A 21,332-nucleotide genomic window follows, 5' to 3' on the forward strand; every position below is an offset into this window, starting at 1 on the left:
AGAACGACGAGACTCATCGAACAATCCGTTACGTTCTATTCTTTTCCTTGCTCTTAATCCTTTCCGTCAGGACGAATTACGGTACCAGTCTTCCGTAACGATTACTCGTTCCGGAACGTTGGAAAAAAAAGATGTACCATCCCGGTAACAAAGTATCACCGGTACGATAGGAAAAGTTGATTATTCAATAGCTTCCTTTTATTAATACGTAATTTAATAAAACGTTTGTACGCTCTGAAAAAATTATGTTTCATTTTCGCGAGAAAAAATCACTTTCCGAACAACCCAATAGTTTCTACTTTCGAATACAGATCGTGTCACCGTCCTGACAACGATTAAACTCAACAAATCGTAGCGTAGGAACATCAAAGGTTGCTCGACGGTCCGTCGAACCTCTCGAGGGTTGACAAGCAAATAATGAATCGCAGAATGCTAGAACACTGCGTAAACTCGAGATATTTGAATTAGTCGAAACCCTCTGACGGACGTATTACGAAAGAATGGTTAAATATATCACCGGAGGGCCCAGTGAACGGTTTACCGTTGGCCGTATGAAAACGTTGTGGATCGAGCACGTTGTTCGACAATGCGAAACTCTTTTCTTCGGGTTTGGACGAGAAAAACGAAGCGTGTCTCGCCGTTTCAATGTTTCGCGAGTGGCTCGCCTAGAGCGACAAAGCGGGCCATTGTGGGATCGATTTCTAGTGCGCGACGATTGTCACGGTAATGACGAGGGTGACACGCGCGGCAAATGTCGCCGTATAGAGAGCTAAGAAGCAGCGATACTTGTGGTCGACGTCAATCAAAACGAGAGAGAGAGACGGACAGAGAGGGGGAGGGAGAGAGAGAGAGAGAGAAAAAAAGTCCAAACAGCCAAGACACTCGATGTCACACCAGGACCCGGATTGTTGTTCGAGCGGCACACCCGTTCTTTGGGATGTCGGCTTTGTCGCCGTAGAACCGTCTTGCCGCAACGACTTCTCATTGTGCCCGAGATTCTGACGTCGAGTGACTTCGATGCTTTTGTGCGCGTTAAAGTATCGCGCAAACCTGTAAAGCGTTTGCCTCGGCCAGGAACCGAGCTTCGTTCACCGCGAAATATCGAGCACTCGGACAGAGTGTAAGACAGTGTCGGAACGATACACGAAGTAATAGAAAATACTGGAACATCCTGTACGATGCATGAATCTCGACAAAAGAGGTAAACTGCGTTGTTTCTTTCGAAAGAAAGAAAGGAGATACAGGGTGACGTCGAAGAAATTTCAAGTAACTCGTCCCGTTCTCGTCTCCACAAAAATATATATATCGCGCCCGTTTCACGGATTCGTGGTATTTGTGATATCGGTTCGATCGAGCGAGTGATACAAGAAACGCGTGTACGCGTGAGAAGTGAATTGTAGAAAGGGTGCGAGCGGAGGATTGAAAGTTTGCGAATACATTGTATCGAGAGAGGTGTGTTTGTGAGCGTACGTGGGTGTCGTCTGGTGTCGAGAGAGTAAAAAGATAAGGAAAGTCGAGCGAGTGGAAAGTGAGCGAGTATAGACCCTGACGAGGGAATACTCGTAAATGATTTTCACCGATTTGAATAAAAATTGGTAGGTTTACAGGTTTACGTATGCAACAATCGTGACCGTAGTTGTAGCAAAGAAAAGAGTGCAATCGATCGTTTAAATCCACGTTATTTTCCACCATCGTTGGAGTATCCAGAGAGGGGTAACCGTTTAAGAAAAAAGGAAGCGTTCTTCGCTAGAAGTGAGCAAAGTTTCTGATCAGTTTCGGAAGGAAATTAGAAACACGTGCGTTTTATTAGCCGGTATTCGACAATAGAAACCTCGGGACGTTTTTCCACGGTACGTCGACGTGGTAACGCCTCGCGATATAATGCGCGATTGGCACAAAAGAGCCCTAGATATTATCCTTGGTCCGTGCGACTCGTATAAAGGACGACACGCGGCGGGGGCTTAAAACACGCCAGGACCAAGAAGAATCCGCCGGATCGATGAAATTAGCATGGACCGTGAAGAGAGACCGAGGGTGGACCGTTCTTAAAAAGGGTGTCGGTTCACGGATAGAGACGTCACAATATTATCCTCGCACGATGCCTATTAAACGATTCGATAACGAGTACGGTAATCATTTTCGTGCCGTTGCGAGGATTATCTTCGATAACAAATGGTTTGGACGGGATGTTGTTTCGAGTGGACAACGAACAGCGATTCAACTATAGGGGATATATCGTTTTAAAGTGTGCTCGATTCGCTTTCGTAAGCTTGCTGAGCACACTTAACCTCTTGCGCTGGAAATACGTGCTATGCGTTTGTTGTGTTCTTCTTAAAATACTTCGAAACATTGTAAATCTTATATTCAAGTACACGGTGCGACTGTATACATTTTTTACACGAAATCTACGCAAAACATTAATAGAAACGATTACAAGTAAAAGCTCGCTTTGGACGAGTCGTATCGCGAGCAGTAAATATTCGAAGGAAGGACAAGTTCGGGTTGTCGTTACGCGCGATTAATCGGTAAGAAAGACTCGGTTATTATTCAAAACGGGAGACGAGACGTTGGTTGAAAACGTTACTGTCGCGGAATGTCGCCCTTAACCGAGACTTTCATGACTTTTGAATAACCCTCGTAAAATGCCTTTGACCACGCGCCTCGAGTCACCCGAACTACTATTTCAGGATGTTTTCGCGATAATAAAGCCGCGGTGTATGGGGCTCGTTCAGACCCCAGGATAACGGAAGTGGACTGAATAGAGTGCGAAAGAGAGGGAGGACCGAGTCGCACCCCACGTTTCTTCCGCTTTTCGTGCCTTAATACACTCGAGTCGCGCGCGTACGAGCGAGAGGGTGCCGGAGACGAAGGGACGTACAGGAAATACGCGACTACCGCGGATAAGCACTCGTAAAAATTGCACCCCCATACTAGCGCGTACGCGCGTACGCGCGCGCGCGCGTAAACAGTATCCGCGCTCGAGAGATAATGTACACACTATTACCCAGACGTCACGCAGGAACGGTATTGTGACAGCTCCGGGCTCGATGACTAGCCACCCCTCTTTCAAGACGCTCGGTGACTTTTGCCTCGCGCGCTGCGTGTCAATGTCATCGAGAAACTCTCTCCGTCGTTAACCTCTTCTCCTACCGTTTAAGTTTCGATAACGAGTGGGACGATTAACAGCAACGACGCTCGCAACTCTTCGTATTTCTTTTTCGAAGATAGTACACGTAAGGGTTTCTTTGTAAATTTTTACGAGTGTGTTCTTATCGTTCATTCACGATCCGTGGTACGTGAACGTTATCTTTTAAATTACCGCGATTAAATTCAACGAACGACCAAGCCTCGTCGCACCTGAAATTGGTTCAACGTACCTAATAGGATCCAACGGAGCTTTTTTTCGGTGTTCTCGGTTCGTTCGTATTTGCCATTCGAAACGAGATACAGGGGAGTGCGATGATACGTGACACGTGCTACCGCATCTCGTGTGCGCGAGAACAGCATACATCGCGCATACGAGAGGACTGCGAGCAAAATGTCATAACCTGTCATTAAGTCACCCCTCTAGGCGTGCGTTCGCGCGCTCGCTCGCTCGCTCGCTCGCTCGCGCCAAGTACCACAGAGTCCCGTGCAAGCATCTAAATCACAGGTTACGCGAGTCACGTAATAAGAGTGTATCGTGTTATGTGGTTTCCGCTGCTCGATACTCGATAATGATTCGATACTTCTTCTAAATGTATTTTAATACGCCGAAAATATCGACGGTTCTTTTTACGAGATTTCTCTACGTAACAATTCGAGTTGTGAACATACTTGAATAATAAATATTGCTTTACGTTATTTTAAAACGCGTAACGATCAACGTACTAAATTGAATCAGCAACGTAATTACAGTAGAGGTAAAAAATATTAGACAATTTTACCAATTGTTTCGCATTGCTTTGAAACGCATCGAAATCAATGTGTTAAATTTTAACGCGTCCCAAGGATATTTGGTAGTCGATAAAAGGGTAAGATGAACGTTAGACCTTTCGAATGGAATCGGAATTTTCCAACGTTTCAATTGATTCGTTAATAATCGCGTAAGGGGTGTACCGTACGTTTCATCGAGCACTATGCGCCTCGACGCTCCCACGAAATAGCTACGGCGTAGAAAAACGGTGCAATTTTTCGCCGATTATTCCCAATTGCGATTGTAACGAATTCGGAGGCCTAGAAATTGGGGCGAACCGGTGGCACGCGTCGATACGCCGATTTGCAGTATAAATCTTGCACCCTACGCAGTGGCGATACCGTGTAGCCACCCCATGACGCGTGGGAAATCCTGCTTGGCTCGAGTCGAAAGGAAAAAAAAAAAAAGACGCGAACGCGTGCAGTGCAATTGTAAACGTGACAGCTCCATTATGTACGTTCGAGGCTACGACTCTGGTTAACTCGATCTGGCGATTCCAAACATTCTCGTTACCCCTTTTCTTTTTTTTTTTCACGAGGGAAATTGGACATTAACGCGCCATCAATTTCGAGTTAGGAAGTTTGCTCGAAACGTAATCAGTAACGGTTACACTTTGTCGACGTGTTTTTGAACGAAACAACGACAACTCTTCAACGAAGGAATTTTCTTAATCGATTTTCAATTCGAGTCAAAGCGTTTTTCTCAACTCGTCGAAAGAGACAACATTGTTCCGTTTCTATAAAATTGTGATACTTCGGACCTCGCGAATTCGAAGAAGGAGTTTTTTTTACAATTCTTTCGTCGAAGAGCGTTTCTTCTCGCTGAGAATTGTTCGAGTGGCGGAGCAATTGGTAATCGATGGAAGATTAATCATTTTTCCAAATGTTACGTGCCCTCTTTAGGAAAGAATAACGATATTGTACGAGTGATAAGCAGAAACAGAAGGAAAGATTAAATTGTTGGGGCAACTGTGATAAAACTTAAAACGTTTCATTCGAACGTCGGAAAGTAAAATATAAAAGGTGTATCGGGAGGCGTTAAAATAATCGTTACGCTCGAAGAATGTTGGACAGTTCGGCCGGTATTTCAAGAAACGTGATTATCCAGAAGGAAACTGGTTTCTAATGTTCGCTACTTGTGTACCCTTAACGAGATACTCGCTAATAGGTCAGTCATTTAATTATCCTGATACAGATTAACCGTCTGGCTCGATATAGAATCGCGTCATCCGGAACGAGCTGCAAAAGGAGCTAGAAACCAATTCCGGGCAACGAAGACGATCCTTTCCCGTGTATCGTTATCTCGCGGGCCATTATTCCACGAGTTATCGTTGCTAGTTTGATTTATCGTTCGGAACACCAAGAAACTTGGCCGAGCCCCCGCCGCATCGTGGATCGCATTTCTGAGCGGTACAGTTATACCGCTTCGAGAAAACGACATTAGAGAAGAGATAATGCCAAACGAACACACGAGACTATAAACGGGGGAATTAGAAATTGCATAGATCCGCCTCGAGACACTTTCATCGGTAATTACAAACAGTGAACGACGTAATAGGTTGTTACACGTATCGGTGTCGTCCTTCAATCATTCTTTCAATGTATTTTAGAACTGTTTTGCAAAAGATGTTTCAACGTTTCAAATTTCTTATTTGATTTAAACGGTTTCATATTTTTACATTTATCATTCGTGTTATAAGTGAGAGAAAACATCGATAGAAATATACAAAAAATTTCAACCGTTTCAAGTTTGTTATTTTTTAGTTTTTTTTTTGCTTTTTTTTTACGATTTACCATCGACGAGGAACAACACTTTAAAGAGCGCTTTTAATAATACTGAAGTATCACGAGAAGAATTCATTACAATTTACATGTAGAATATTCTTCTTTTTTCCATTCGAGACTTCGCGGTTACCCACAAACACGTTGCCGGATCCACAAGGGTTCCTGGACCACATTTGAGAAGCTGTTGGCAATGTTATATATTGTTTCTTCGAATCTCGTCAATGTACTTATACACACTGATAAAATCGCTTTCACGAGTCGTAATTATCGTACACAAGTGCATTTTTTACCTCGATTTAAGTTTCTCTATTTCCTTCTAGCAATCTATCTTGCGCGCAACGTCCTTTTAAGAAGTAGCACGACGAATTTCGTATCGAATCGAATCGAATAATGGTATTTTTTTAGGAGAAATAAAATATTAATTGCACCGTTCTCGAATAGTACTCGAATGAAACGTTCGACGAACAATATCGAAAAGTGGAAGTTTCGTTAGTTTCGTTCTCTCTTGGAAGGAATCGCGCTCGTACCGCTCAAGAAAACCCGAAATCCATTCCATGGTTCGTTCCCGTGCGGTCCAAGGAAAACAAATATCGACAGAGATTGCGCGAAACCGAGCGACAGGAGGGACAAGAGGGACAGGAGGGACAGGAGGGACAGCCAGTGGAACCAAACGTGCAAAAACCTAACAAAGAGGGAAACGGAAAAGAAATTAAGGGGTGAGTGATTGCGCCGGCAAGATACAAATTACATTTAAATAGAAGTCGAGGAACGCGTGGTATTCGCAATTTAAACCAAAAGAGAGAGACGGCCAATTTGCGGGAGAGACGAGAGCGTACGAGAGAGTAAAACCCACGGAGAGAAGAGACATGAAAGGGAGATTCTAAACTGTACGCAACGTGAAAGGACAGCGTTCTCTCTCTTTCTCTTTCTCTCTCTTTTTCTCTTTTTCTCTTCGGTTCCATACGCTCTTTCTTTCTCTCTCTCTCTCTGGTTTCACCATCGACGAAAGATCGTCGAGCGTTGGACGCTCGATGCCGCGTATAATCACAGCTTTCGATCTGGAACAGTCGAGGGTAGTTTCCGTCGGTGATATAAGGGCTGGCTCGAAGACGTCGAAGGGGTGGTGCTGCCGATGGTGGTCGTCGAGTAGAGGGGATGCGGTATTTAGCAACGCGGCAGGGGTTCCCTTGGAGTAATACCGGGGCGGCGTGGACGCCACGCGTCGCGCGTTATTGCCTTCTGCACGCACGATGGAGAACGCACCACCGGCAACCCTCGTCTACTCCGGATTCCTACGATCCACCAACGGTGGATCATGGTCCTCGATAGGAGGGTATCAGCGCGAGACGCGCTCAACACGGTCACGTGCCCGTCATTTTAACGATTACATCGATCGAACTGTTATATATTAATTAATCGACACCCCTGCTGACGATTCTAAAGTTTACATTCTTTTAAAAATATAGCCAAGATACGGGCTTTCCTTTTAAAAAAATTACCAAATTTATCTATATTTAAAATGATCGACATTTTTTCGACAAGAATTACAAAATTCAATTTTTAAACTTTTTAAAATAGTAACAGTACGCTTTCTTTTTTCGAATAAAAATTTACGATACGGTTGTATCGTATTTAGGATCCGAAAATAGTATTTGCCAGAGGAAAGAATTTATTACCAAAGATCAACTGTCAGAGTACCAACGCAGATTACTCGATTCGAGTATTATTCTTTCGATCGATCAGAATTGAAAGTGATCGAGAAAAAAAATTTGCGAGAAAGAATTTACTTCATCGATATCGAAAAATTAGTTTCTCAAACGGCTAGTTTACTAAAGTGTTCGCGACAGCGAAAACAAATAGGAGGAGGGACACACCTCACCCCAACAGCACTTTGGCTGGCTACCAGTAATTGGGTTTACGTGTTTTCTTGTTGCAGCTATTTGTCAAACGTATTATAAATACGCGAAGATACATGTACTGGGTTATTCGATAAGTTTTGTCAGTTTACTAAAATCTGTTAACATTCCACGATTCGTTCCCTCCAATCGCTTCTACTCAGCGTTTGGAGCTCAAAGAGACCTTACCCAGCAAAAAAGAGAAAACACAATACACGTTGCGTAATGGTGCATATATTGAATCAAAGAGCACTCCAATTTAGGTCGTGTTTGGATTCGTGTTTTAATCGGAATAATTCGAGGAATGGTATCATTTCCACGAAACCTTCGCTTATCACTTGTGAGTCTCGAAAGTCAGAGAAATCAATCTCTGATCTACGAACGCGTTGGGTCAGTCGGAGCCCGAAAAGTTCTCCGAGAGGTTCGAGAACAATTTGCGGTCGCACCGTGAAAGGAACCGTCATCGATATTTGATTTCTCGATGGAGATTTTATCGAAGAAAAGGAAAGGACGGCGCAAAGGTACGCGAAAAGGAATCCGAGGACACGTACCGGTGCCCGGCGGGTAAAAGTAACTGGGTATTCAGGATTCCGACGCAGGGCGAAAAAGAGGCGGGAACGTGGCAGGGGAGGCGAGAGACCAGTTTCGAGAAATAAAACTGCCTCGGGAAGATCGAAGTCCCTGATAGTCTCCTAAGAGGAAAATGTTGAAGACAATCGGGCAACCTGTAAACCGATATCCTTCGGCTACACCGGTTTATACGCGTACAGTTCACGTACGAGGCACGTCTTCGGGATGACACACGCTCGTTTATAGGCGAAGGACAGTCGATCGTCTCTGATTGGACGGGACAGCCGCTACACGGTGGTTGAACTTGAACGGAGACGAAGAGGTCCGGGTATAAGGTTGCCGGAGCGCTCGGCGGTTAAAGTGATGTTAACTGGCTCGACGGAGGTATTCTTCGTCAGCTGGAGGAGGCTTCGAGCTGTTCCCGTCTTGCGCCTAAATAATATCGCTCGATCCCGCGTAGAAGGGAAACGTCCAACGGAGAGAGGGTTGCGCACGGCTTCCTTGGCAATAACGCGAGGATGGTATCGCTGGTCATTCGAAACCGAACAAATTTTAATGTATCGTATTTTGTTACACAGCGAGTACGATAGACGATCGCAGGATGGATGTTTCGCTACGCGCGTCGCTCGCGTTCCACTCTTACCTTTCTCGCTGAAACGAGCATACCCGTGACACGTGCAATATCTTTCCAACGTAAAATAATTAATTTATACGTATTTGTAGGAAAGTTGGTAAAACGATCGAGAAATCCAATTTCGAAGAACCGTGACCGAGAGGAGGATCGCGACATCGGTTCGCAAGAACGAGACAAGGATCTCGGGATGGTGTGACGGGCCGCGACAGGTGTACCGCGTAAAGGGCAGAGCTGCTTCCGCCGCAGGACGAAATTCGTCCCCGTAAGAAATTAATTCCATAAGAGCATCGTCCGGCGACGGTTCGGTGATTAAAAGGGACGTCGACTCGCGCGGAAGAAAAAGACTTCAGCGACACCGCCGTAAAGGATCGACCATGGAAATAAGGGAACCTAGACGAGAGAAAGAGAGAGAAAGAGAGAAAGAGAGAGAGAAACGAGGAGACGGATTGCGCGAGAAAGAAACGAGGTGCGAAGGAACGAACGGAAGAAACGTTGGACGAAGGGGATGAAAAAGGGTGAGAGTTAGCGGCGGTTCGGCGAGAAATACATAATGCAGTAGCCGGACGTCTCCGACACCCTCTCCCTACCCCTCGTTCCACCCCCACCATGGCTCTGTCTAGAGCCCAAGAAGAGGGCTGCCTAGCGCTCCGTGAGAGGACACAGAGCACCGAGAGAAGAGGGGTTGCTCGTGGCACCAGCTCGAAGGAGGGGTTGGTAACGCGAGAGGACGAAGGGGTGCATTGATTTACGCGGCCAGGGCAAGCCGAGGGTGTCTCCAAGGCGGACGTGCAGGGGCCAACAATTCACTCGCCTCGGGTTCCAGCAGCCATCCATTACTTTGGCTCTTCCACCACCGAGATCCACCCTACCCTCGGCCGGGTTCTTTCTCTTTTGGCATTGTTGCGGTTACTTACCGCATATATCGCGAACGACGTCGTTGTCACGTCCGAACGGATCTCCCTGTTCCGATCGTTCTTACCGCGGTCAACTATCGCGGACACCATTGCCGCGCGCCGATGTGTCTACCGATCGAAACAGTGTTTTCCAAAGTGGGAGGTGTCGTCCACGGTACGGTGTCATTCTCTAAAAATCTAACAAGGCTCTTCTACGAGAGTCTCACAGTTTCCTAGGATACGCGAGCGATACCTGTTCTCGCTTATAGAGATACGGAGAACGAGGAATCGAAAACACCTATCCGAGAAACTAGTTGGATAATAAGTAGGACCTAACCCAGACCTAACGCCAAAACAGTGTTTTCCAAAGTGGGAGGGTGTGATTCTCGATGGTAGGAAGAGATCTCACCCTCTCTTTCCATCGATATTTTCGTCTTAAGAGTTCAACAATCGTAAGAAGTCTTTTTGGATCATTTTAAGCTCAACTTGGGCACGTTTGTTTCTTCTTTTTAGGAGAGCGGCTTTGGATAAGTTTGGAACCAATGGATTCGATTCCAGCGAGTGGAAAGTAATTTGTTATATTCCTAACAACGAATCGTCCTGTATTTAGTTTCGGTGTCTACGGGTGTCGAGATAACAGTTTCGAGCAGCTTGTCGGACTCTTGATCGATGTACGTTTTCGCGATTATTCGTCTCGAGTCGGACGAGCAACGAACAATCAAGTCGACGTTAGAGATGCTGGGAGGCGTGTTCTGTGGTGCTAATAGAGACGGTTGGTCGTTCAAACATTCGACCAGTCCGCTTCAGCACGTGGAAATAGCGTGCAAACACGTCCCTAGGATCGTCCATTCACGGTGGGAGACTATTAATTAAAGGGACACGCTCGACCACCACGGGAAATCGTGTTACCCCCGATTCAACTCCCTTGTGGTACTCGTGATTTTCCACCCCTAAGTCGACGAACGGGAGGAAACAACGTTGCTGTAGATGTCACATGGTCAGTCCCGGTGAAAGCGTTAGTGGCGCCGTTTAGACATCGAATCCCATCATTGGGATACTCGAGTTAACCCTTTCGATCCTCCCTAACCGAAAAAGATGACCGATCTGCCCGATTTGGCTACACGTCATAGTTTCGGTTACATTGAACTAGTACACGAACCGTTACATTTACCTAGAGAATTTGACAATAATAATATAAGAAAACGTATACGAAAATCTAACAAGGGTCTTCCACGAGAGTCTTACAATTTCCTAGGATACCTATTCTCGCTTATGGAGATATCAAACTTGTTAACATTCGGATATTCTTTTTCCTTGCACGTGCACACTTTGTGGTTAACCATGAGAATTAATCGAATTCGAAGAATTATTTTTCGAACGAACGAATCGAAAACACCTGCATCTAAAAAACCAGTAAGATAATAAGTAAATTAACCGGTTCTTCAATTATTATTGCCTTTTCTTTGTTTTCTTTAATAACGTCTACGATGATTTTCTTTTGTTGCCCTCGAGGAGGGAAATTCGTTTCGGCAAAGTTTTGATAAGAAACAACCTGTGGTCCAGACTGGAGACTCGGAGCGTATCGTTTATTTCTCCAGGTGTAACACGAATTGAATTGCAAAAGGAACTTCAACTTTTGACATTGGACCAAGGGAGTGAAGTATACGGCAGCCACTCGTGATTTCGAAGTGTTCATTGGGGGTGAGACATCAACGTCAACTCCCTGAAAGAACGATCGCGGTCAGGCCGGCCAGCTCAACGAATGTAATCTCGTTTGGCAGTGGTTCTCTCTCTGCTTATTGTTAGTGTACAATTTCTAACGCAATAGGTTGTTCGATAAGTTTCGTCGTTCGATAAAACCAATAGTACCAATAATCCGCACACGCGACTTGTACACCATTGGTCGATAACGGTTACCTATTATACGTTGCTTTCAACGAAGCGAACAAAATCAATATAATTTCGGTTATAATTTTACGTTAACGATAAACGTGTTTGGAATTGAAACCTTTGAAATATAATGCAATCGTAAAAATTATTTTCTAGCACAGTTAATCTGTTAAATATATAAATGTTTCCCAATCTCGACAAACGAAGACAGTTTGCGCTAAAAGATCACAACCTTATCGAGACGAAAGATACCTATCCTCGAAAGTATTTTACTATAATTACACCCAACAAAGTGACAAATGTACAATGTTAACTTTACAGTGTTTAAGCTATTTCGAATATACGTAATTAAAAATGGCGATAATGTACCGCAACATCGTCGCTAAATCGATAGACGTTCTAGCTTTAATTCGTTCGAAAATGATTCGTCTTCGAAGAAGTTGAGACGGAGTTGTATGAAATTCGAGGATTCGTAAGATTGTTTATTAGAAAGTGAATTAAGATCGTTGCGCGAGTCTCGAGCACGGAGATTCCAACGGTCTCGAAATGAAAACGGGTTGGAGAGTTTTTACGGTACACGGGTCCAGGTTTGCGAGCGGCCGAGAACCACTGATAGTATTCCGGAACCAGTGGTGCGAGTAAACCAATAACGCGTCCGCCACGCCGGGTGCCAGATTCAAATCCGACCGGGGACCGAAACGGCAGTCGACGACGAAACGGATAGCGAAAGCTTCACAGGACATTTCGAATCCGACGCCACGTCCTGCAGCCGTTTCGGGTTTGTCGAATCATTGTCCATTCGATCGTTCGGGCGATCCCTCCTCAAAGCGGGAGGATATTCCTTTTTTCTAAACAAACCGAATTATTTAATTGAACGGAACTAGAAACCCCTCCTACCGTCGAAACGGGAAAATATCTCTGGTTCGTTGTTCAATAGAAATCGCGGAGAACGATCGCAGCAGCGAAACGTGACAATCGCGTTTCAATTTTTAACGCGATTGATATCAGACAATTATCGAGAAGTGCAAAGAAATTCGTCGACGAGAAGTAAATACTTTATTCGAACGATAGAAGGAAGTTGGAGAATTTTTACTTCGTTTTGGTTTAATAATAATAAGAAATGAAAATTAAAATTGGAAATATATTTGAACGCTCGATCGCCACTTTCGCTGTTCTTGTGAACACTTTGGAGAACTAACGCGAGGAATTTGAAGCTTCGTTTCGTATCGAATCGAGGAAACCGATCGAGCAACCTATCGCTTAACAAACTCGATTCGTTGCAATCGCGGTTCTTTATTTCCGAGTGTCTCGAAGGTTCTCGTCTAACGCGTCACGGAACGTTCCTCTGAACGAAAAGAACGAGAACCCCGCGAGTGTATTCCACCGAGGCAGAATTTATTAGCGAAAATGTAAAATTGTTCCGACGAGGGCGAAAGATTCGCGACGCACCGAGTTTATTCCCGCACCTTTCCGAGGTCGAGGCAAGAGCAAGCTGCCGCTCCGGGATATTCAAGGATATTCCGGCCGTTTTACAGGGTGTACGAAGCGTATCCAATTTGATGGCATTACAATAACGGGGGTAATGTCTGAGAATAATGAAATTTCCCTCAATCACCGCGACCCGCTCGGAATACGTTCGTTCCTCCTTACCGTTCGTACCTTTTCCCTCCCCGTCGTTTGCCCTCTCCCGTCCTCTCCTGTTCGTTCAACTACTAGCTCTCGACGCACCGAGGACACGGAAAGGATACCCGGTCCAGAACGAAAATCTACGGACGTTCCTGCGATATCATCGAATCGATTTCGTACGCGTGTGATTTACCTCCTTATCCGAACGGAAACGAAACACTCGCGCGATTCCATTCACCGGTCGAATACCGATCGTTCCGCGACCAACGAGCGAATTTTTTCACCGTTGTGTCTGTATCGCGTGCCCCAACGCGACGCGAATTCTGACAACCAAGCGAATCGCGCGTTTGCGGGAGTAACGAATTTTCTTCAATTTTTCCATCGATCGAGATAGAAGGTATTTAAGACGATTCGTGAACGGTGTGCTTTCTTTATTTTTTATTCGCGAATAAAAATCAGAAGTCTCGTTCCTGATGTTATAATACGAGGGGAACGTAGAATTCCGTAGAATTCATAATACATAATACGAGGGGAGTTCCTGGGAAGATTTGGACGTATTGTGAGCTATAATCGGTATCGAGAAACGAAATTGAACATTTTTAAAAACTATTCTTTCTCTCGAAATCTCTACTGAACACGATTCGCGACTCTAGGACCGAAATATTAACGAAATTACGAGAAATCGTGCTCTTGTCCGGTGCAACTAAAATATCGTCGGTGTCGCAAACACCGCGAAAGAGAGATCGCTCCTATCGCGATTCTCCTTTTATTTCTCTATTCGGTCGATCTGGTTCCACGCTCCGCCCCCCGGGTCCCCCCACCATCGAACCCCTTCCCGGCCGAACGTCGACGCAATAATTCTCGAGCGAACTGTACATAATGGAATATTACACGGGCCATTAAAGAAACGTTAATCTTACCCACAACAAGTTCAGAAGCGCTTACAGGATGCTCAAACGCGGCCGAGGATTATACTTTGTACACCGGCTTTGATCCTCCTTCGCCCTGGAGGCTCTCTCCCGGCCCCGGCCGCGTCCGTGTAATTTGTTAAACCGTTAAATTCCGCGATCGTCTCGGCTCGTGTCGGAGCACCGTGTTGCAAGCCCGGAGGCTACGCGTTTTAATGTCTCGAAATATATACCAAGGATTATAGGAAAATATATTACAACTACTGTGCGCTTGGTCTTCTCGGTGCGTAACTTTCAGCATTGTTACAATCCCAGATTGTACGCCTCTTCTTCTATACTGTTATTTACATCAATTCGGAACAGGCCAGTGTAAATACTGTGCACTGTTTTTTAGTATCGTAGATAATGTTACACCCAACCCTGTAGGTAATAGTCTATCGTATGTATTTGGTAGTCTGCTGTAGTAATTCTTGTTTAAAAGTAACGAAATGATTCTCACTACTGATATTATTTATTAAGGTGATAACGAAATTCATTGTCGACTATTACTTTATAGGTAAAGAAAAAATGACATGTTTGTAATTTATTTAATATAAGAAATTTAGTTCCAAGTCTTCGTACTTTTTTGTAACTCGTTTAATGCGAGAAACTTTCTTTTAAATCTTCGGGACTTAAAATATTACTATTTTCTGGTAAAACTAGAAGAAGAAAATTGTAATAGGCGGAAGAAAAATTATATTTTGGTAATTTTTTTAATACCTACACGGGACTTAAAGTGTTCGTATTATCCGTCCGACGAAACCAGGTGAACAAAATTAAGAGAAGCGAGAAACGAAACGATATTTTTGTAATTTCTTACGTACGAGAAACTCGGTTACGAGCTTTCACCGGTACTTAAAAAATTGCCCATTTTCGTGGCAAATTCCTGGAGAAAAAAAAAGCGAAGAAGAGGCAAGATTCACGATTTTCGGTCAGATCGCGTTACGTTTTGAAATTCCGTAGCGATCGCCGGCGAACAGAAGCTTCGAAGCAATCTTTCGGATGGCCCTGTTATTCCTATCGGAGACAGTTAACTTCTGACAGTTTCCCTCGCGACGATAAAAATGCTCTACCCCACCGCCGTCATCCCTTTCTTTCGGAATTTCAGCCGGAGCATCTGTAGGAGGGTGGCGGTGTACGTACACCTCGAACCCATTACGAAGGCGCGAGGGAAAGAAAGAGGAAGAAAAAAAGAAAAAAAAAGAAAAAAGAGGCAGAGGGTTGGCGAAGGAGGGCGGCACGGAGGGACGTAGCAGAGGAAAAGAGAATTTAGCGACCCTCTTTCGCTTTTTACCCCGAGCGAGTCGAGAGCCCCTTAGCCACCGTTTATTGGACGCATGCAAATATCCATGGCAACGGGGGACCACCATGAGAAGCAGCCCCGTTGTCGTGAACTCTGAACGTATCGGTGGGTGGAGTATAAGTCTTCGAGATCGGAGAAAAAAAGGGAGATGTCGGGGAAAAAAAAAAGAAAGATTTTCTTTTCATCCGTACGTTATTCCTTCCGCCTTTGGCAATTTCTTAATTGATTCCTTTGTTCGCGAGCAAATGTTCCCCGCGCGTCCGCGTGATTTCGATGCCGAAGACTCGCGCTCTCGTCCGCTCGTGTTACCGTTTCGTTTTGAACGAACTCTCGACGATCCAAGTTTTACCGAGCCGATGCATTTAACGCGTCCACGATGCGCTGTTTCGAATAACCGATGCGTTTCACGCGTTCGATCGCAACGTCTTCGAACTTTCCATTGGTATCGATGTTCGACCAGTGTCGAGAGATATGATATAAAACTCGGTGGTATCGAGTCCGTGCGGTAATATATATACCAAAAAGGAAATTCGAGTCAAAGTTTTAACGTGCAAACGTGGTTACCCGTGTTCGAAGATTAAGAAAATGTCAAGAAAGAGTCGTTGTTTTCTTTTCAATCTCGAAAAGCGTTCTCCCCGATGTTAAGTTTGTAACGTTCGAACGTTATATTTCGCGAACGACGGATCGTTACGCGCTTCGAGTTCGCTCACCGAAGTATCGAGAATCGATTAAGAACCACCCAGTGTTTTCGAAGGAAAAACTACGAATTACTTTTCTAAACGGGAATTCCCGAACCCGCTACGAAATATCGTGAAAATCGCCGTGAAAGTAAGCTGGAAGTTCGCGCGGCTCCGAGCGAATCGACAACCATGGAATTTATGTCGCCTTGCTTGTACGGAGATTTCATCGGCTCGCATAAACACACCCCTGTAACCACCTACCAGAAAACTGATTTCCATCCCCTCTCGGATATCTATGTAAACGCGCCACTGTTTTGTATGCGTGGAGAAAGCCCCGTTGATAACACGCTTGCGCGCTTACGACCTCCACCCTACGAAACTCGAGCTCCATTACTCGTGTTTTGCGACACGCTTTATAAACCGTCCTCCTTGTTACCGTGAAAACCATCGTTCGAACCGAATCTCGCCTTCTTTTCCTACATCGTTTCGTTCGATACACGCTTAAGAGCGAAACGCACTTACGAGCAGCTTCAAGAAGATTGCATTTCATCGCGAGAATGGTAACTTTTTCTTAATTATAACTTCTTTGACACATCGAACGCCAGAAAGAATTCTTACAACAATTACCGTACACCGATCGATCTTCGATCGTTTCTGTGGTTCGAAGAAAAGATTCGTATGGATTATAACACTGGTCGTGTCACGGCTGGGTCTTCGTTTCTTCTTGGAAACGAAGAAAGGTACTATGGAACGATAGAATTTTTATTCGAAATATTCCTGCAAGATTAATCACGGGTCTGTTTCGACGAAAGTGTGGTCTCCGGCGTGGTAACCTAAACCGTTGGTATCGAGAGGGTTAATGGACTTTAACGGTCCCCGAAGACCGATCTGGCGTTGAATGTATCGAGTGTCGCGAATAAATGGTACTTTGTAAGGGATGGAGGTTGTTGTACTTACACTAGGAATGTTGTCGTTCGTGCAGACACCCTCCTGAAGCAAACGATCTCTGATCTCCCATGCAAAAATAGAAGGGCACTCACTTTTGTACAGGGAAATCTTGCTTACGACTTCCGCCGTGGCTACGCGCGGTTTGCTACCACCGATGGCTCTGGGCCTGATGGATCCGGTTTCATAGTACCTGCAACAATAATATTTTGCGGTAAAATGCGGTAGATGGAATACCTGTTGGTCGGAACATTTACCAATAATCGTGCCCGAAACGAGACAGACGCGAAAGATACGAAATACGTTGTATCAAGATTCAACGATAACTGTATTCGAGTATAAAAGAGTTATTATTGATTAATAAAAGTATAATAAGTTGGTACTTTTTTTTTCTTTTGTAAACGACACGAATTTGGGTTACTTGCTTTTTCGAGCATTTGTAAGTAATGAGTAGTATACGGAACATGTTATCGGATTGTAGAATACCTGTTATTTTTAAGGAAATTGACAGTTGTTTATTTAAGGCTTTCGTTATGTAAAGTTTTACGTAAAGAAACGCTACAAAACAACCGAAGAAATATCTATGGTGATCCTAAAACGTGCAGATTCGGTGTAAATGGAAAAACATGCGAAACTTGTACGGCACGCTACGTGTTAACCCTTTGCGGTCGAATGGCGAGCTGGACTTGACAGAACACTTTTATCGTTCTATTTCGTAATATTCGTTACTTTCTACTGTATACATTTTCTTCAATTTCGTACAATTCTACGATTCTTGTACGTTTTAAAATATCAAGAAGAAAGAAATGGTACATTTGCACATGGTCATCTTAGTCAACGTTTCTTCTTTCGATCTCAATCGCTCGTGAAACATAATAATAGCTTGCTCGATAAATTTTGTCGTTCGATGAGAAATGGATCTATCGATGAACGTGTCTAAAATTTCACGTAGATCCGTCGACTCGTTCGTACATTCACAGTTCAAAGTTCAAGTGTCGTAGTATTTTTTTACAATGAAAGAAACGACAAAAGTCATCGAACAAGCTGGTAGCTTCGATCGGTAGAGTGCCAGATCGCTCGTCGTTTTCCGCCCGCAAACGATTAAAGTTTCGAGAAACGTAAGGAGCCAGAACAAGCAATATTTCAACCAACCTGCCGAGAATCTTCGAGACGCAGCCATTGCTGACCTGCAGAATTCTGGAGATGTCGCAAGGTCGTGCGCCGGAATGCGCCAGTTCGACGATCTTTTGCCTCGTCGAGTCTGGAAGCGGTCTACCGCCGACGAACACACCCCCGAGCTGATTCACTCCGCTGTGACCTAGAAACGGAACAAGTTGGATGAGCCGAAAAATCCTCATCGATGGAACGAACGCAACGAAATCGTGCATCGAAGTCACCTTCGATCGTTTCGAGTCGACTTTCGTATCGCTAGCGCGTCAACAATCGACCACTGTCTTACAAACCGATGCGTTTCGTTTAGCTTTCGTTGCGTTTCGTTGCGTTTCGTTAGGTATCGTTGCGTATCGCGCACTCGTGTTTCGTTTCGTTCGCGTTTAGGTTACCACGGGCGTTCGAACTGACCAATCGTGACAATGTATCCGCAGCAAGGGTGCAGGAGTCTCGTCACGAGCGATACGATCGAACGATACCTTTTTCCCTCTGTGAGTTTTTTAGCTGGTAGGACAGCGGCCAACTCCTGCCGCGTCGATAATACCGATCGTTCGAAGAGGGGGGCAGTAAAAAAATTCAAACGCGTCCCTCCTCGTCCCCCTCGATGACATCCTCTCCGCGAATAATACGTCTGTCGCTATAGATCACGGATTTTTTCATCCCTGTTTGAGACGACCAGACGAGACGAACGTCTCCTTTCTTCCCGTGGATTTCGTCGTTTCTCAAACGAGGAGCAGGGGGGTCGAACGGGGAGAGGCTCGTGCAGGGGGTTGGCTGTCGGTGTTACAACGTTAGCGAATCCCGTCGTAGATAATCTTCGACTCATTGTGTCGGTGACAAGACGGAACGCGCGCACACACGTACGCGGACAGGGGTGCGGCATTCGAGGCGTTCGAAAGTCAGGACCCCGGTGTCCTCGGATTCCTTCGCGGTCTTTTATGCCTCTGCACCCGTCGTGAACCAGACGGGCCCGGGACACGGTGTAGACGCTCTGCCACGCCTTGATTTCTCGGGGGGTGGTAACCGCTGGACAGCGGTCCTACGGGCCCCGTGGTGGAACGAGAGATGAATAGACGCGGGGGTGTAAAGTGTTCCAGGAATTAAACGCGATCCGGTTGCTGGATACGTCACCATCGGAGAAAGGGAGAGATTAGCGATTAACTCTGTGTTTCGGGAGATTCTCAAGCACTCTATGAACGTTTGGGAATAGATTCGGAGAATTTTGTATTTTTCACAGGTTTTTTTATCGTCGGAACAATTGAAACTCGGATAGCGCGAACGTTTGGGAACAGATTCGGTGAATTTTTTCCTTTTCCACGCGTATTGTAAATTTACTCGTCGAGTTCGTTGGCCGCGTACAAAATGAAAGATCGAGAATCGAAAAGCGATACCTACGAAGCGATTTTTATGCGCACGAAGGCAGTTCGCAGACAACGGTTGACAAAAATGTCCAGACGGGGCTAATTCGACTCGTAATACACGGAGAGTCACGAGGGAGATTTACGAGCGTACGCGATCGACGCGAAGGGGGGCTCACGGTCGATTGACTCTCAAAAATGGGCCTAGCGCGCGAATCGCGTACGATTTCTCGCGTGCCAATAGGTACCCGAGCTACGAGTGCTCCTTCTATTCAGGAAACGTTTCTCGGTGGGTACAGGGTGATTCGGAACGCTGGATACAAGCTCGGAGGGTCGATACAACTCGTGAAAGTAATAAAAAATCTTTCGACGATCCTCGATTCGACAACTAGTCGTTTTTCAGGTATTCCTTCTATCCAATTTTTATTATTTATTACGCATCGTGAATGCAGATGTCCAGAATCTTGTCTTGTGTCTCGCGTCATCGTAACAGGTCGCGTACGCGTCACTGTTACAGCGTGAATTTGTTTATCGCGAGCACGAATGCTTACGTAACACGTCGTATTCTTCCAACGATCATCGACCCTCTACTTTGTTTCTCTCGGTACTGTTTCGCTCAAACGACAAGAATTAAATATACACTACAATGTATTACAGTACAATATAGTATATACAATAGTAATTCGAATCAAAATGTAACGAATAAAATAAACAGTATGCGTTACGAATGATTCGTTAATTGGAACTTCTATTTAAAATAATTCTTACAGCCAGTGAATAAAGATTGAAATCGAGCGCTTCGTATAATTGAGAAATGAATGGTGAAACTCTGATTACTTGGGAAAGAGAAGAAATTAGCTCCGATTACGATAAATTGAAACTACTATCGGAAAAAAGTATACACGAATTTATCACTCCCTAACGCTTTACACATGGTTCCATTTCTCTGTATTGTACAACAGTTTGCAAAATTTGTTACGAGAAGAACTCGTAACGCGTTAATCGTGTCTCGTCCGAATCTTTCTCTCTTTTAATTCTCGAACGATTGACTCCCGTACCCGGAGATGAAATCGGCTCGAAAGAAGGGGATCGGGGACAGAGTTAACGAAGTCCTGATAAACGGTAGGCTTAGAACTGTCGCTCGGCGCCCTTCTTGCTAATATTTAATACAAACGTTACAATATCAAAACACGTTCTCCGAGAGAATGGCCACTCGAGCGCGCCCCTTCATCGTGCAGTTAATACGCGCGGCAGGGTTACACTTTGGGCGCCTTGAACGCGTACCCGTTCGTAGAGCTACCCACACAATGTCGTGTACCCTTGTAGATAAACAGAAACCCGCACACGACTTCCGTACACGGGAACTATAATTCTCTTCTGTTCACAATGGTCACGCAACAGGAGCAGAAAATAGCTCTCTAGAAATGCACGCTGTTTACTAGAGTTATTATCGCTCGTTAAGGACTGGCATTCGGAGCTCGACAATTCGCTCCTTATCCCCTTTCTGTTACAACGACACTAGGACCCCCGTTACTTTTCGTTTGTTTCTTTGTCGCGACGCGTTTGCCCTTTACCCGCTCGTTTGCACGCGTCGACGCGATAACAAAGCCGGTTGCAAGGTGACGCAGGACAATTTACAGATTCGAAAGCGAAACCGGCAAGATTCGTCCTCTTATTAATCG

General features: G+C 45.0%; 1 protein-coding gene across 3 annotated transcripts in view; it reads right to left on the bottom strand.

The window, feature by feature from the left end:
- LOC143154051 (paired box protein Pax-6) overlaps nt 1-21,332 on the bottom strand; it is a 103,220-nt gene that overhangs the window by 52,218 nt on the left and 29,670 nt on the right. For all 3 annotated transcript variants that reach the window (XM_076325816.1, XM_076325815.1, XM_076325817.1), the window contains exons 3-4: nt 18,275-18,440; nt 17,135-17,315 (exon numbers count right to left, since the gene is read on the bottom strand). In XM_076325816.1, coding sequence (XP_076181931.1) covers nt 17,135-17,315; nt 18,275-18,440 — 347 coding nt within the window. The remainder of the gene's footprint in view (nt 1-17,134; nt 17,316-18,274; nt 18,441-21,332) is intronic.

The sequence above is a fragment of the Ptiloglossa arizonensis genome, chromosome 13 (genome assembly GCF_051014685.1).
Source record: "Ptiloglossa arizonensis isolate GNS036 chromosome 13, iyPtiAriz1_principal, whole genome shotgun sequence".
NCBI lineage: Eukaryota > Metazoa > Arthropoda > Insecta > Hymenoptera > Colletidae > Ptiloglossa > Ptiloglossa arizonensis.